This window comes from Wyeomyia smithii, chromosome 2 (genome assembly GCF_029784165.1).
Source record: "Wyeomyia smithii strain HCP4-BCI-WySm-NY-G18 chromosome 2, ASM2978416v1, whole genome shotgun sequence".
Taxonomy (NCBI): domain Eukaryota; kingdom Metazoa; phylum Arthropoda; class Insecta; order Diptera; family Culicidae; genus Wyeomyia; species Wyeomyia smithii.
In genome coordinates, this window is record NC_073695.1 from 124,769,929 (window position 1) to 124,785,910 (window position 15,982).

General features: G+C 38.3%; 1 protein-coding gene across 6 annotated transcripts in view; it reads left to right on the forward strand.

The window, feature by feature from the left end:
* The window catches only part of LOC129725620 (GTP-binding protein RAD), a 139,335-nt gene that overhangs the window by 110,186 nt on the left and 13,167 nt on the right, over positions 1-15,982 (forward strand). For all 6 annotated transcript variants that reach the window (XM_055681657.1, XM_055681662.1, XM_055681658.1 and 3 more), the window contains one exon: positions 14,817-14,902. In XM_055681657.1, the coding sequence (XP_055537632.1) occupies positions 14,817-14,902 (86 nt within the window). The remainder of the gene's footprint in view (positions 1-14,816; positions 14,903-15,982) is intronic.

Sequence of the window (15,982 nt, forward strand, 5' to 3'; positions counted from 1 at the left end):
GTTGGACTACAATCAAAGCATCGAAAAAAAGACCTGTTCCGGACGGCTGACGACCCTAAGCGACAAGAAGCTACAAGGAATGCTGAAGAGGAATATCGAGGGGAGAGTGGCTATATCACTGTGTACACTTGATCGGGAGATCGGATCAACCGGCCAAACAGTGGAAAAGCACCTGGCGAAAACAGACATCAGAATGCGGGAGTCCCGTCCATTGGTCTCGGAGCTGCAGGCAATGACGCAGTGTCCGCGGCTGAAAAAGATGGGATTTATTTTTCCAGCGAATCGCGACGTGATGGTGGTGGTCGATGCCGAGACCTATCTCACTATGGATGACAACGACTGGCAGGGCACTCCGTATTTTACTTTTCCTACGAAAGAAGAGATCTTTGAGGTGAAATTCATTTCACACACTAAGTTCCCAAAGACGGTGCTGCTTTGGCTGATAATCAGCGAGAATCTCTGTACTGGCCATGAACGGGGAAATTTATCGTACGAAGTGCCTGCCGGAAGTTGTGTCGTTCATCCAGAAATACCATAGGGCGAAGACGCGGTGCTCTGGCCGGATCTGGTGTCGGCCCACTACCCGAAGCAATCGAGGAAATGAAGCGGCTGAAAATTGATGCGGTACCCAGGTCAGCCAACCCACCCAACGTTGCCCATCTGCGTCCCATCCAGAGTTTTTGGGCAAACCAGACCTTCTCCAATAATTTTGACGCGAATATTGAGGAGGAATCGATAAATGGAACGAAGAAAAAACTCAAAAACATGCCTACACGCATGTTTTCGTCCACCATGGTGAACGTTCCGGTGAATGAGCCTATATAATTAACTTTCATGGGAAATATTACTGCTGAACCAAAATCGAAAATCTAATTTGTCTTAAATATTCCATTGGCACCCTATTGTTGATGCACTGTCGGTTTTTCGTAAAATTATGTTCAGGTATCAGTAGGTCGCCCCCCCCCCCCCCCGGCTACATCTTTGTCACCCATGAACTTTCCCTATTCCTTACTACCCACTCGGAAAAATAATGTGACGCCGGCCCTGATTATACAATAGTCCAGAAACCAAATTTAGGGGGAAATTTGGGTCTAGAACTCTATAGCAACATTTTAGAGAAATACTACAAGGTATACAGCCATAGGGTTGTATGAAATGGTGACGTGGGGCTAAACACTGTAATTAGGGGATTTTTTATTACAACATATACAGAGTCTGCAGACAGAATCAGTGTGTTTGCTCAGCGACTGTACGTATTTTTATTTTCAGCCTCTCATGGAAATTATTTTTTGAAATATATTCAACAACACTCGAACTTGCCTACAACTACATTCGCTGTATTACGAAAACAGCTAATATACGTTTATTATGGTAAAGCTTAGAATAATAATATATCATCTAACAATTTTGAAATGTAAAAAGAGATTCTGATTGAATCTTAGTAAATAAACAAAAAATTCACAAAAATTCGCAGGCTCTTACTCTTCTATAAATGTATATATTTAGGAATTTACTCTTTCGATACTATCCGGTCAATTAAATAAATATCCGTTGCAAAAATTTACAATTCTTGTTGAGTATGGTAATCATGTTTATGAGATAAACCGCTGAAATGTACTGATAGAAGAGTACCGCTGCAATCATAGACGACGAGAGACCTGCGGTTCTTTACTACACTGGTACTGTTGCTTTTACCGGCATGTTTTCTTTCAAGACATCAGTTTTTATTAGGTTCTGAAAGCAGGTTTAGAAATTGTTCAAGAATGGGGGTTGTTTCAAACTTTTTGGAAAACTTTTACCTTCGAGACATCATATTAGTCTAAGCTCATGGAAGCAAAAACAAATTGACCTATTGGGACGGGGAGACTCTGTCAATTTTTATTCCGATATTGATACAGAGAATATCACAGGGAACGGATTGTGTTCATTCACGTCGTCTGTGCTAGGAATGCTCGCATATAATTAGTTCATTATTCGCGTAAATTTGTTATTGAAACTTTTTATCAATTTTACCGCTTAGCAATGAAATTAGAGTGATAACTAGCATATCACAAAATTTTTATACATTTTATCTATCCAACAACATATTGGTTATTGTTATCCATCATGTGGCTATGCTGTTATTAACGTTTGAATTCCGACGCAACATTTGTCAGTTTCATTTCCAATTTTACAGAATTCATCCCAGTACATATAGTAAACAAAGACGTAGTCCCACGTCAAAACTTTTTTCTACAAAGTTGTTACATATGATAAAGCGCTTATTGGAAAATTATTTATCTTTGTAGATAGAAGAAAAACTTGTTCTACAATGTTATGGCTCCATTCAGAGCCTGACAAAGTCATTTTCAATTGAAAATTATCAGGTTATAGTGATGCTTTGACCCGTCGCTTTGTATCATTTTCGAGCACTTCTTGAATCACATGACACCCAGTCGAAAGCGTTTGCTGTGATTCTGACAACTGAGGGGCTTGAACTTGATACAAACGCTTCTCAATTGAAAGCGGAGATTATCACCATCACTCTCAAATGACGATTCTTAATTGAAAATGACAATGAGCGCTGACGAAGACAGAAGGCTTCCATACAGTACTTTTATAGGAAAGAGGGAGGAAATATTGGTCGAAACTTGTGTAACGTATTTATTGGATGCCATTGCCTTTCTAACTACAGCCTGCGGTATCAGAAAATAGAGATGGTCGGGTGCGGGTATTTTTACCCGAAACCCGTACCCGACCCGTACCCGACGGGTTCGGGTCGGGTTTCGGGTAACGCCAAAAAATATTCTACGGGTTCGGGTCGGGTACGGGTAATTAAAAAACCAAGGCTTCGGGTTCGGGTCGGGTACGGGTTTGAAAAATTCTCAATTGGTCGGGTACGGGTCGGGTACGGGTAATTCAATTTTCGTGCATTGTGAGAATTTAATTTTTATCATTTCAAGCCTGGGTGTTTTCTTAATGTCGATAATCGGTAAGATCGGAGAGAAAATCGCCCATCATCACTCAACGAGAGATAGCCCAATACCTATTCTGACAGTTGTCGGCAGTCTATGCACCAAGGGAATGACATCATGCTGTCGCTTTCTAATGTTAGATTGAATAGTTCTTCCTGCAACGGTTTTGATTTAAATGGAATTTTTGTCGGGCTTTTTTCATCACTGTCAGGAAAACCGCGGCATTGCATTGCACAGTGGGGCGACTTAATACAAATGCTTGCCAAGTAAAAAAAAAGTGTCGATAAATACGACAAAAATATGGTATATACTTAATTTTGGGGTGCTGAACACGAATCTCCATTCCACTTTTTATTTGAAGACGTCCATAAAGCACGTGACTTAATTTTTCATGATTTTTTAGCACTTTTCACTTTTTTATTAAACAGAATTATATTATCTTTAACCACAAGCAACGCCACAGGGCGTCCTCTCTACAAAAACAGCTTACGTAGTTTTTGAACAACTCCTCAAATCAACCAAATTTCGCAAAAAAAAATTTTTATAAAAATTAAAACAATATTATATATTATAATAGGTAATAAAAACTAACTACAAATCAATTTTTTCTTCGAGCCCAAAAAAAAATCTAGCTATCATTGAAGCTGCAGAGCGTTTCAAAGTAATGATATATTTTTTTTAAATATGTCAAAAAACGTCAGAATGCCAAGTTTTGAAAAGTTATAAAAAAATCAAATTTTATGATATTGCACCCAAATTTTGGACTTAAGCACTTAAATGTTTATTTATTTATTTATTCATTTATTTAATATCTGTTTTTTACAGATTTTTAGAATTTATCAATGACACCGAATCTATACTCAAAATTACAGGTTTTTGGCAAATGCAGTGAATTATCAAATTTTTCTCAAGCTATAAACTATATTAATTTTGGCCTTTTAAAATTCGTTTGACCCTTTAATGTGTTTATAAAACTCGTCGTTTATTTTAAACTTTACCAGACATGCACTTTTCATAGTGGACCGATTCCTTATAGTGGACCACCCGCCTGAAACTCTGGGTTCATCATCATTCGTTCACACGCACACTCGGTTCTAGCCTGGCTCCGGCCATCATCTCGAGAAACCACATATGACAATCAGTGCATAAAATGTACGAGGTACCCAGGCATGTTGAAATAAAAAATAAAAAAAAAACAGGACGGGTCGGGTACGGATCGGGTACCGGCAATTTCGGCGTTTTTTTCTATCGGGTACGGGTCGGGTACGGGTAGTTAGAATAGATATTTTTCGGGTTCGGGTCGGGTACGGGTATTTTAAACAAACCAGACTACGGGTTCGGGTCGGGTACGGGTTTGAAAATTTTCGATGAGTCGGGTACGGGTCGGGTACGGGTAACAAATTTCCCATACCCGACCATCTCTATTAGAAAACTACCATCAAACGATGCGATGCGGTGCTAGTTTCAATTGAGACGCTGAAGGAAAGGAAAGAGTCTCTCCCTCCGTCACTCTCTCCGTCGATTGAAATAGTCATTAGTTTCATTTGAAATGATCCGAAAGGAGAAAGAGGGAAAGAGAGAAAAAAGTGATTCGTTGATAGTAGCCGAAAGGAATCAAGGGAAAATGAAACTGTTCGAATCGAAATGACAGCGTGAGTATATCAGTTTCATTGTTTTGTTTCGAAAATGTAGCGCCCTGGCTCCATTAATTTTAAGTAACTTTGTAAAAAAAAGTTTTTCTCTATGTTTGAAAACGAGCGATTAATATTGAAAAAACACATTTTGCGCTCTAACTTTTTTATTTTAAGTTTCATCTCAACACTGTTTTCGAACGACTTTTAGAAATTTTTAAGAGAAACAATTTTAAATGCTGACATCGTAAATATCTCAATTTTACTCAAAGTTAATAATATTTTTCATCAAAAAATATGCGTTTTTCATTTGTATGTCATTCCTTTTGGGGCAAACATAAAAGTATCTTTTGGTCTAATTTTGAAGGGCATACTTGACTCTATAAATGGAGGAATTTTTAAAGATATGTTATTTTCTAAATTAGAGTAAATTCAATTTAAAAACAAGACGAAAGATGTTCATCGAAGTGCTGTCTCCACCTTTCGATCACCTCACGATCATCCGTCAAGATATTCCCCTCTTTAACCCTGCACATTTCGGATCGCGGAACAAAACTTTTGCGGGATGCGATGTATCACTGATAGAACTTTCGTGTTTCATGGAAGCGGTACAGCTGTTGTAGTTCTTCGCACTCCTTCTCCTCCTAGCGGCGCTTTTTTCCTGGAAGAGTTGGGTTTGCTGTCTCCGTTTCTGTTTGTACCGCTCCACGTTCTGACGGATGGCTCTCGGCAGGATTACTGCCTGCGCTGCGTTTTTTTTTTCATCCAATATCTACCGGCATTCCTCGTCAAACCATTCGTTACGTCGACTCGGTACTTCACGACCTAGGACGTTCTCCGCTACATTGCTGATGGCTGGCTTGACGGTATTCCAGCAGGCCTCTAGAGGAACTCGTCCTCTTCTGGCAGTGCAGCTTCGAGAGAAAGCGCGTAGTTTTCGGCGACTTCGGGTTGCTTCAGCCGGGCGAGATTGTACCTTGGCGGGCAACGGTACCGTATGTTGTTCCCAACGGATAGTTTTTGACGTATTTTTACCATCACTACGTAGTGGTCCGAGTCGATGTTAGCGCCCCGATGTGTTTTGACGTCGATAATGTCTGAAAAGTGCCGACCATCTATCAAAACGTGGTCGATTTGAGTTTCTGTTTGGTTAGGTGATCTCTAGGTGTTCCGGTGTTGGAGGCTATGCTGGAAAAAGGTGCTACGTATGGCCATGTTCTTGGAGGCGGCGAAGTCAATAAGTCTCAGGCCATTTTCATTTGTCAGCCGGTGTGCGCTGAATCGTCCAATAACCGGGCTAAATTCCTCCTCCTGACCGACCTGAACGTTGTTATCCCCGATGACAATCTTAACATCATGTTTTGGGCAGCGATCGTATTCACATTTTAACTGCGCGTAGAATTCGTCTTTGTCGTCATCAGTACTTCCGAGGTGAGGGCTTTGCACGTTTATAATGCTAGTGTTAAAGAATCGGCCTTTGATTCTTAACCTGCACATTCTGGGGTTAACCGGCTACCACCCAATTTCCAGCTTCTGCATCTCACCCATCACTATAAAAGCTGTGCCCAGCTCATGTGTGTCACCACAACTCTGGTAGATGGTGTATCCATCCCTATACGTACGCACCGTCGTCCCTTTCCAGCATACCTCCTGCAGCGCTACGATGTTGAACTTGCGGTTTTTCAATTCTTCTGAAAGTATACGGGTACATCCTCGGAAATTGAGAGAACGGCAGTTCCATGTTCCGAGTATCCAATCGTTAGTCCGTTTCCATCGCCTGGGTCTTTGCCGATTATTCTGGTTCGAAACGTCATTCGATTGCAGAAAACTTTAGATATTTTTTTGTTTCTACTTGCAAAAGTGGAAAATCTCTCCCAATGCTTCTAAAACTCAATTGATATAGATCAATCAAAGAAATAGTTATCGGTTTCCGTTATACTCTACTAAATTTTTTGGAAATAAATATTGAAATTCAGTCCGCAAATATATATTTCGACTGTGACGTACAGTCTTCCTCAGTGCTTATGTGGACTGGTAAAGAGCAAAGCGTAAATCCTGTTTTTTTATTTGTAGTAGGTAAAAATGAAAATTTAGCACCCTTAATTGGAGTTAGGTAGGGAATTATGCGGTCGATTGTTTACCGTACCATGTCTGGGGTTTTTGGGAAGCAGATTGAATAGCCATGAGGGGTGATTACCTGCGTCTTTATTGAGAAGCGTGCATGAGTGTTGTTTATAAATTTCTAAACTTTCAGCTACGCCTAATTTCCATAAATTATTAACGGGGCGGAGGAGGTGAATGTTATCCGAAGTTAGTGGATGTTCCTCGTTAAAAATATGTTCAGCCACTTTTGATTTGAAATGGTGTGGTGGGGCATTTGTTGAAACTTTACTTGCTTTGGTCACTTCTGCGAAATGTTCTTTGAAACGTATCCCTAGGTTACGTTTAGTTTGTCCAATGTAAACCATGTCACAGTGACTGCATGCAATTTAATAAATTCCAGCTTTGTTCAGGGTATCAATAGGGTCTTTGGTAGATCCTAATTTTGTTTTGAGTTGGGTATTTCTACTAGTGTAGACAATATCCATCCAAAATTTTCTAAATTTTGAACGAAGTGGGCGTGTCAAGTTAACGTCATATTCAACGGCTACCCTTTTCAGATCTTCTGTTATTGGGGTGAGTGTTGTAAAAGATTTCCGAATTTGAGCACGCTTCTTTTAATCAACAATGGCTTGAATGATACTTTCATTGTAGCCATTAAGTCTAGCAATTTCGAAAATATATTCCAGTTCCTTCTGCTTGGCTACTTCGCTTAGAGGTAAAGTTTCCATGCGGTGGATCATATGATGGAAGGATGCCATTTTATGCTGGAAGGGATGGTTTGAAGTGTTAGGTATTACCCGTTTTGTATTCGTGGGTTTCCGATAAATTTCAAATTCCAAGTCCGTAGACTTTCTGACTACAACGACGTCCAAGAAAGGGAGTCTGTTGTTAAGTTCTTTTTCAATTGTGAAGTTTATATTTTTATGGGTATTATTAAGGGATATGAAAAAAGTTTCAAGATCCGCCCTTTTCAAAATACAAAAAATATCATCCACATACCTCCACCATCGAATCGGTAAGATGTTCCTCTTCTCTAATGTACTTTCTATATTTGCCATGAAGAGCTCACATAGAAAGGGAGAAAGAGGATTCCCCATTGGTGCCCCTTTAGTCTGTTTGTAAAATTTACCACGAAATGTGAAGTAGTTTTCTTTAATGCAAAGGCGTGAAAGTTTCAACAAACTGTCAACTTTCTTTTTCCAAGTATTATCAAAATATTGGGAAAGAAGCCAGTCCTCTAAAAGGTTTAAGGTTTCATTCACTGGAACGCTAGGAAATAAGGCTGTAACGTCAAATGAAACCATTATCTCATCAGATTGGATGTTACCCGAGGATCTTAAATTTCCAACGAAATCTCCGGTGCTCTTTACTGATCGACTTGGAAATTTATGGGGCATGGCTTGAAATTCTTTTACCAGCCATTTAGCCAATTTTTCTGTGGGAGCCCCTACCGCTGAGATAATTTCTCTCATTTCATTTCCAGGTTTGTGAATTTTGGGGAGACCCTTTATTCTTGGAAGAACTGGGTTTGAAACACGAAGATTTTGTAACGCATTACCCAAAACGGGTTTGCATTCTTTTATTGTATTTTCTACACGTTTTACCATATCAGCAAGAGGATTAAGTCGCAGTTGCCAATATGGACCTTTATCAATTTTTTGGGTTATTTGTTCATCATAGTCAGACTTGTCCATGATGACGGTTTTGTTCCCCTTATCTGCTTTTAAATAGAAAACTGTTTTTTTACGTAATTCCTCAACTGTCTTTAAATCAGACGAATTTTCATGACGTGGCAGTGTCTTAGTAATTTTTGAAATAATTTGGCGTACTTCACCAGTTTGTTCTGTGGAAAGTTTACAACTGTCCATCCCAGCTTCTATATCCCTTCCAGCATAAAATGGCATCCTTCCATCATATGATCCACCGCATGGAAACTTTACCTCTAAGCGAAGTAGCCAAGCAAAAGGAACTGGAATATATTTTCGAAATTGCTAGACTTAATGGCTACAATGAAAGTATCATTCAAGCCATTGTTGATAAAAAGAAGCGTGCTCAAATTCGGAAATCTTTTACAACACTCACCCCAATAACATAAGATCTGAAAAGGGTAGCCGTTGAATATGACGTTAACTTGACACGCCCACTTCGTTCAAAATTTAGAAAATTTGGGATGGATATTGTCTACACTAGTAGAAATACCCAACTCAAAACAAAATTAGGATCTACCAAAGACCCTATTGATACCCTGAACAAAGCTGGAATTTATAAAATTGCATGCAGTCACTGTGACATGGTTTACATTGGACAAACTAAACGTAACCTAGGGATACGTTTCAAAGAACATTTCGCAGAAGTGACCAAAGCAAGTAAAGTTTCAACAAATGCCCCACCACACCATTTCAAATCAAAAGTGGCTGAACATATTTTTAACGAGGAACATCCACTAACTTCGGATAACATTCACCTCCTCCGCCCCGTTAATAATTTATGGAAATTAGGCGTAGCTGAAAGTTTAGAAATTTATAAACAACACTCATGCACGCTTCTCAATAAAGACGCAGGTAATCACCCCTCATGGCTATTCAATCTGCTTCCCAAAAACCCCAGACATGGTACGGTAAACAATCGACCGCATAATTCCCTACCTAACTCCAATTAAGGGTGCTAAATTTTCATTTTTACCTACTACAAATAAAAAAAACAGGATTTACGCTTTGCTCTTTACCAGTCCACATAAGCACTGAGGAAGACTGTACGTCACAGTCGAAATATATATTTGCGGACTGAATTTCAATATTTATTTCCAAAAAATTTAGTAGAGTATAACGGAAACCGATAACTATTTCTTTGATTGATCTCAATCACTCTGCTAAGACGCTCGTTATAGATTTTCTAGATTTGTCAATTGATATATTTTCCTCATAAGAATAGGGCTTCCTCAAGCCAAACAATAATCAAGTTGTCAAGATGAATGGGGTTATTTTAAGTTGGTGTGACAAGGTCAAGTACTTAAGACTAATCTATACCTATAAAAATGCAGTCCGGTCTCTGTCTGTCTGTCTGTCTGATCCATATAGGCTCGGAAACTACCGAACCGATCGACGTGAAAATTTGTATGTAGGGGTTTTAGGGGCCGAGAAAGGTCCCTATGATAGTTTGAGACCCCTCCCTTTTCCTGAAGGGAGGGGTCCCATACAAAAGAAATACAAATTTCTGCACAACTCAAAAACTAACCAAGCAAATGGAACCAAACTTGGCAAGTGGATGTTTTTAGGAGTAACAAATATTTACATATTGGTTCGATACCCCTCCCTCTTCTGGAAGGGAGGGGTTCCATACCAATGAAACCCGAATTCCCCCACATCTAGAGAACTAACCAAGCAAATAGAACCAAATTTGGTAGGTGGTTGTTTTTAGGGGTAACAAATATATCCATAATGGTTTGACACCCCTCCCTCTTCTACAAGGGAGGGGTCCCATACAAATGAAACACGAATTTCGCACAGCTCGAGAACCAATCAACCAAATACAACCAAATTTGGTATGTGAATGTTTTTAGAGGTAACAAATATGTCCATAATGGTTTGACTCCCCTCCTTCTTCTGTGAGGGAGGGGTTCCATACAAAAGAAACACAAATTTCTGCTTATCTCGACAACCACATTTGGCAGGTGAATGTTTTTAGGGGTAACAAATATATCCATAATGGTTTGACACCCCTCCCTCTTCTTTAAGGGAGGGGTCCTATACAAATGAAACTAAAATTTCGCACAGCTCGAGAACCAATCAAGCAAATATAACCAAATTTGGCAAGTGAATGTTTTTAGGTGTAACAAACATGTCCACAATGTTTCGACACCCTTCCTTCTTCTGGCATATCTCCAAATACTATTTCGAAATCTAATATGGCGACTTACGGTTTCTAAAAAACAGCGGCAAATGACCAAATACTACCCAATATGGGTATTTCCGGAATTGTTATGATGCACTGAAGCCACAAATCGACCTCAGACAACCTTTTTAATTGTAAGATGGCGTCTTCCGGTGTCTGGAAAACAGCCGAAAATGACCAATTACCACCCAATATGAGTGTTTCTTTAACCAGAATGACGCTCAGAGGCCAAAACCTGTCCCGTAATGCTATTTGAAATTCAAGATGGCGACTTCCGGATTCCGAAAAACAGCGGCAAATGACCAAATACCACCCAATATGGGTATTTCCGGAATTGTTATGATGCACTGAAGCCACAAATCGACCTCAGACAACATTTTGAATTGTAAGATGGCAAACAGGATGGTCTGGAAAACAGCCGAAAATGATCAAATAAAACCCAATATGGGTGTTTCTTCAACCTAGAATGACGCACAGAGGCCAGAAATTGTCTTCAAATGCCATTTTGAAATCCAATATGGCGACTTCCGGTCTCCGAAAAACAGCGGCAAATGATCAAATACCACCCAATATGGGTATTTCCGGGATTGTTATGATGCACTGAAGCCACAAATCGACCTCAGACACCATTTTGAATTATAAGATGGCGACTTCCGGTGTCTGGAAAACAGCCAAAAATGACAAAATACCACCCAATATGAGTGTTTCTTCAACCAGAATGACGCTCAGGGGTCAGAAATTGTCTCCAAATGCCATTTTAAAATCCAAGATGGTGACTTACGGTGTCTGAAAAACAGCCTGAAGTGACCAAATACCACCCAATATGTGTATCACCGGATCCAGAATGATGCAAGGAGCTAAAAATTGACCTCAGACACCAGTTTGAATTGTAAAATGACATCTTCTGGGAAACAGCCGAAAATAACCGAATACTACTACATATGGATATTTTTGGAATCGAAATGATGTATAGAAGCCAAGCATTGACCCTGGACACCATTTTGAATTCGAAGATGACCACTCTCAGTTTCTAAAAAACAACGAAAATAACTGAAATGCATTCAATATATTTCCGGAATAGAGGTGATGTACTAAAGCCAAAAGTCGAGGATGTTGTCATTCCGATAAAACCGATTATTCCAAATGATATAAACAAATCGCAAGGAATCAATGAATTTGAAATGTTTAAAATTATTAAATTGAACACTACAATAGGCGAGACGAAGTTTACCGGGTCAGCTAGTTTACGATAAAAAACTTATTTTTAAAGAGCACATTGAGAGTATACAAGCAAAGTGCATCAAATATACAAGATATTTATATCCTCTCATTAACAGAAATTCTAATCTTTGTTTAAAGAATAAACTTTTGATTTACAAACATATTTTTAGACCAGCAATGCACAATGTTTTATTTTACCGTTTTCGTGCGATTGATTAAATAGCGTTTCAAATGTTGATTATAGCCATAATGTATGTTCGGGAAAGTTTCAAGATATTAAAAATACATCTTTAGATGTAGGAAGATGAGGGATCAATCCACCTAAAAGTGAGATAGAAAATGTACTTTTTTATCAGATTGAGATAGACGCATGGTGTCTTCGGCAAAATTTTAGGTGATCTCAAAACAATAAACTTTGCAGAAGACATCATGTTTCTATCTCTTATATATTACGAGAAACATGAAGTTTTCTTTGAAGAGGTACTGAAAATCACAATTTTCGTTATAACTTTTTTCTCAGATTTTTCCGAATTTCCAAAGCTTCTATAATATTATCAGTCATTCTAATATGCATGTTTATGCTGAACATTGTTATTTTTTATCTTTTAAAATAAAAAAGTTATTTGACATATTTCGATATTTTTTGGGATACTTTCACCTCAACTATCTCGAAATAACGCAATTTTACGTACCTTGCAGTTTCATACGATGAAATAACTTTCTTCAGACTTTCTCAATCTGATAAAAACTCAGATAAATCAGACATTATCTCAATCTGATAAAAAAGTACATTTTCTATCTCACTTTTAGGTGGATTGATCACTCATCTTCCTACATCTAAAGATGTATTTTTGGATATCTTGAAACTTCTCCGAACATGCATTATGGCTATAATCAACATTTGAAACACTATTTAATTATTCACACGAAAACGGTAAAATAAAACACTGCGCAATGCTTTATGCTGTACCGATCTGGTCAAGTTGTTTAACAAGGAAGAAAACACTTCAAAAGATTCAAAATAATATTCTTAAAATGATTTTTAAGCGTCCTCCTTGGTTTAGAAACGTTAGAAGCTATGTCAAATAAAGTTATTACCAATTTTCGAGAAGAGTCGTTGCAATTCTCAATTGCTGGTTACTGGTCAATGAATAATCGCAATCATTTGCTCTACCTTTCTAATGTCCGTGTTAGGGAAACAACTCTTCGATACAAATGAAGGTAAACAAAACCTGCTATAGAGACTACACAAGTAAGACGCGAATTGAGAAAATTTCCACACAACGCAAATATTATATAACGGCCGATGTAGTATGTCTGCTTTCTAGAGATGGTCGGGTTTGATGTTTTTCAAACCCAAACCCGACCCGAACTCAAAATTTTGCAACCCAAACCCGATTTTTTATGGTGGGCGTTTTTATACCAATTACCTAGAACTTTGAACCTCTCGAATGGTGTTAAAATCTATTTTCCTGGATTCCTTGGTTTTTTTTCTACAAAAATCACCTTTAGTATTTTTTTAGACGTTCCACATCTATAAACTATAAGGTAAACATAAAAGATGTTTCGAACAACAAAAACGTTAGTGACGCTAGATGATTAGCTCCCCACGCTACGAAGTGTGAGGATATGGAATAACAAATTGGAAATAAACATTTGAGCCAAAGAGAGCATAAGTGGTACATGTGCCATTTTTTCAATTTTTTCCAGATACCAGGGTGTTTTTCTTTGAATTGGCCCTAGTCAATCTAGATTATGCAAAATTTCTTCTGTTACTGAATGCATTTACACCAGCGCCACGAAGTGACAGAATTCCTTAACAAACCGATCATCATCCCATAGTACTCAATTACTTGGACAACTCTGCTGAAGACATGAATGTTCTATGTCCTGCCTGCATCCATCATGCTCAGACTGGACATGTACCACTTTTGCTCTCAACGTTTTCTGGTTGTTATGGAAAATAGTTCAAAAGTGGTACATGTTTTTCCATTAAAGTTTGTGTAAGTTTCTCAACTAGAACTCGTTATGCTTTCATGTACCGTCTTTTGAAACCTTTTCAGCAATGATTTAGTGCAGTTATGTTGAAAAAAAATTGTTGAAAATAATTTACTATTCGAGTGTTTCGGTTTATCGCGTATCCTGAAAAAATTACTTAATGGCACATGTAGCACTTTTGCTCTCAACGGCTCATTTGCCAGTAAAGTTTAATGTTCAGGTTTTGTTTTAACATATTCTTACACTATATAGGGTAAGGAACGGCTTAAGCAGAAGCGCCTATTTTAATCAGTCGCAGAAAACAGGCCTCAAACTCCTGCTATTTCATTAATATTGACAATTTCAATGATGGAAATGAAAACTTTGATTGTCTAGCTGCAAAAAAAAACGCCTGCAAAACAGATGGAAACTGCTTAAAATAGGTGAGGAGTGATTGGAATAGTGTCCCTCGATTGGTAACGTTAATTGATTATTGTTAAAGTTTGCTAACTTAGTTTTACAATCTGAAAACAAGCTCTGACAGAGAAAACGATAAAGAACAGATCGATATACTACTGCTTGAATTTCACCCAAAACGTTTCGAGTATTTCGTCTGAATACACAGGCGGTTCCTAAAGCTGCTTAGAATATGTTCCCTACCCTATCTATACATCATGATTGAGCGTCGGACACAAATTACGTAAAACGCTAAAAATCTATATTTCAGAACCCCTCCCACCCTATGTAAAGATAGGTAACGTTTGATATGACTCCTCCCCTAAAATTACGGAACGCTGAACAGCCTGACCCTTCTCTGAAATTTTCAATTTCGAGCAAACATCACAGTTACGTAACTGTCTCTACTACACACCCCACCCTCCCAATTGCGTAACGATAAGTAACGCAGACTCAACCCCCTCCCCCTTTCATGCGTTACGTTATTTGTGTACGACATCTTACTAACATATTATGGTTTGAAATTTCAAAAATGGTCTACAAAACAATGAACAATTTTAATCTATTGAAACTTTTTTTGCAGAATCTCCTGGACAACAAAATATTTCAATCATTCTGAATGGAGAAGAATCAGAGTTACGATTTATTACAGATAATACAGGCAATAAGGTGAGCATAAAACATGAACTAGAAGCTGACGAAACTTGACGATTCAAAAAAGTTACCTGCGGGGACTTAGTTATTTCTCACGTAATTTTTCAAAAGGACCTAAGTAACAATGAGAGATTCTCTCCTCTCTCACTTTGTTTCGTAAATTACGTCGTCATTATAAATATTTTCCAAACTTTCTTCCCCTTAATCGAGAGATTGTAAAACTGTCTTGCTCACTATGCATTGAGTGTTATGAAATATGGAAAATATAACTTAGTTATTGATTAAAGAAAAAGTAAACAAAGAGAGTCTCTCAATGTTAGATAGGCCCTTTTGAAAAATTACGCGAGATTTGTTCAGTAGTTTTGGTTCAAGTAACTAATACACACAAAAGCTCGAACTTTAATCAACCAATGTATGCTTTCAAAACGCACAGTGGTTGCTCTGGCATCACACAAATAATGTGTAAAATGGATAACGCAATAGATGTACAATGAATCCATTGATAAAGATCGAAATCAAATATGTATCATACACACAAAAATCGTGAAGATGATTCGGTAAACTCCGGTTTCTGGCGAACGATTAGTTTTAGGACGCTAAAAAAATCGTCGGTTACCCACTAGGGTGGGACAAAACATGGATGTTAGCTCCCATGCACTTTCCGTGTTCCTTATGGGTCCCATAACAACTGTGTAACTTTTCAGATCGATTGGTGAAACGCCCGATTTGCGCCCGATTTTTAAAGTCCCCATACGATTTTATATGGGAAAATTCACTTTTTCAAAACTTATTCTCTAGCAATTCCCAGTTGGGTCCTAAAAATATATCGATACATGGTATTTGTAGGAAATTTTCCTGGGAAAAACTCTTCTGAAGACCGTAAGGCGCTACGATGCTTGTAGAAACAGCTATTCACCCCAAACTGATTGAATGTCTGACGGACGGCTTACAATTGAAATTTTCCAGCAACACTGCTACAGCATCCTGCTATTGCAGACTTGCTTAAGTATGAGAAATAATTCCGCGTGAAATTAATTTTCAAAGTGTGATTTTTGCTCATAGTTAATGGGTTCAATGATGGCAATTTCGGTCACG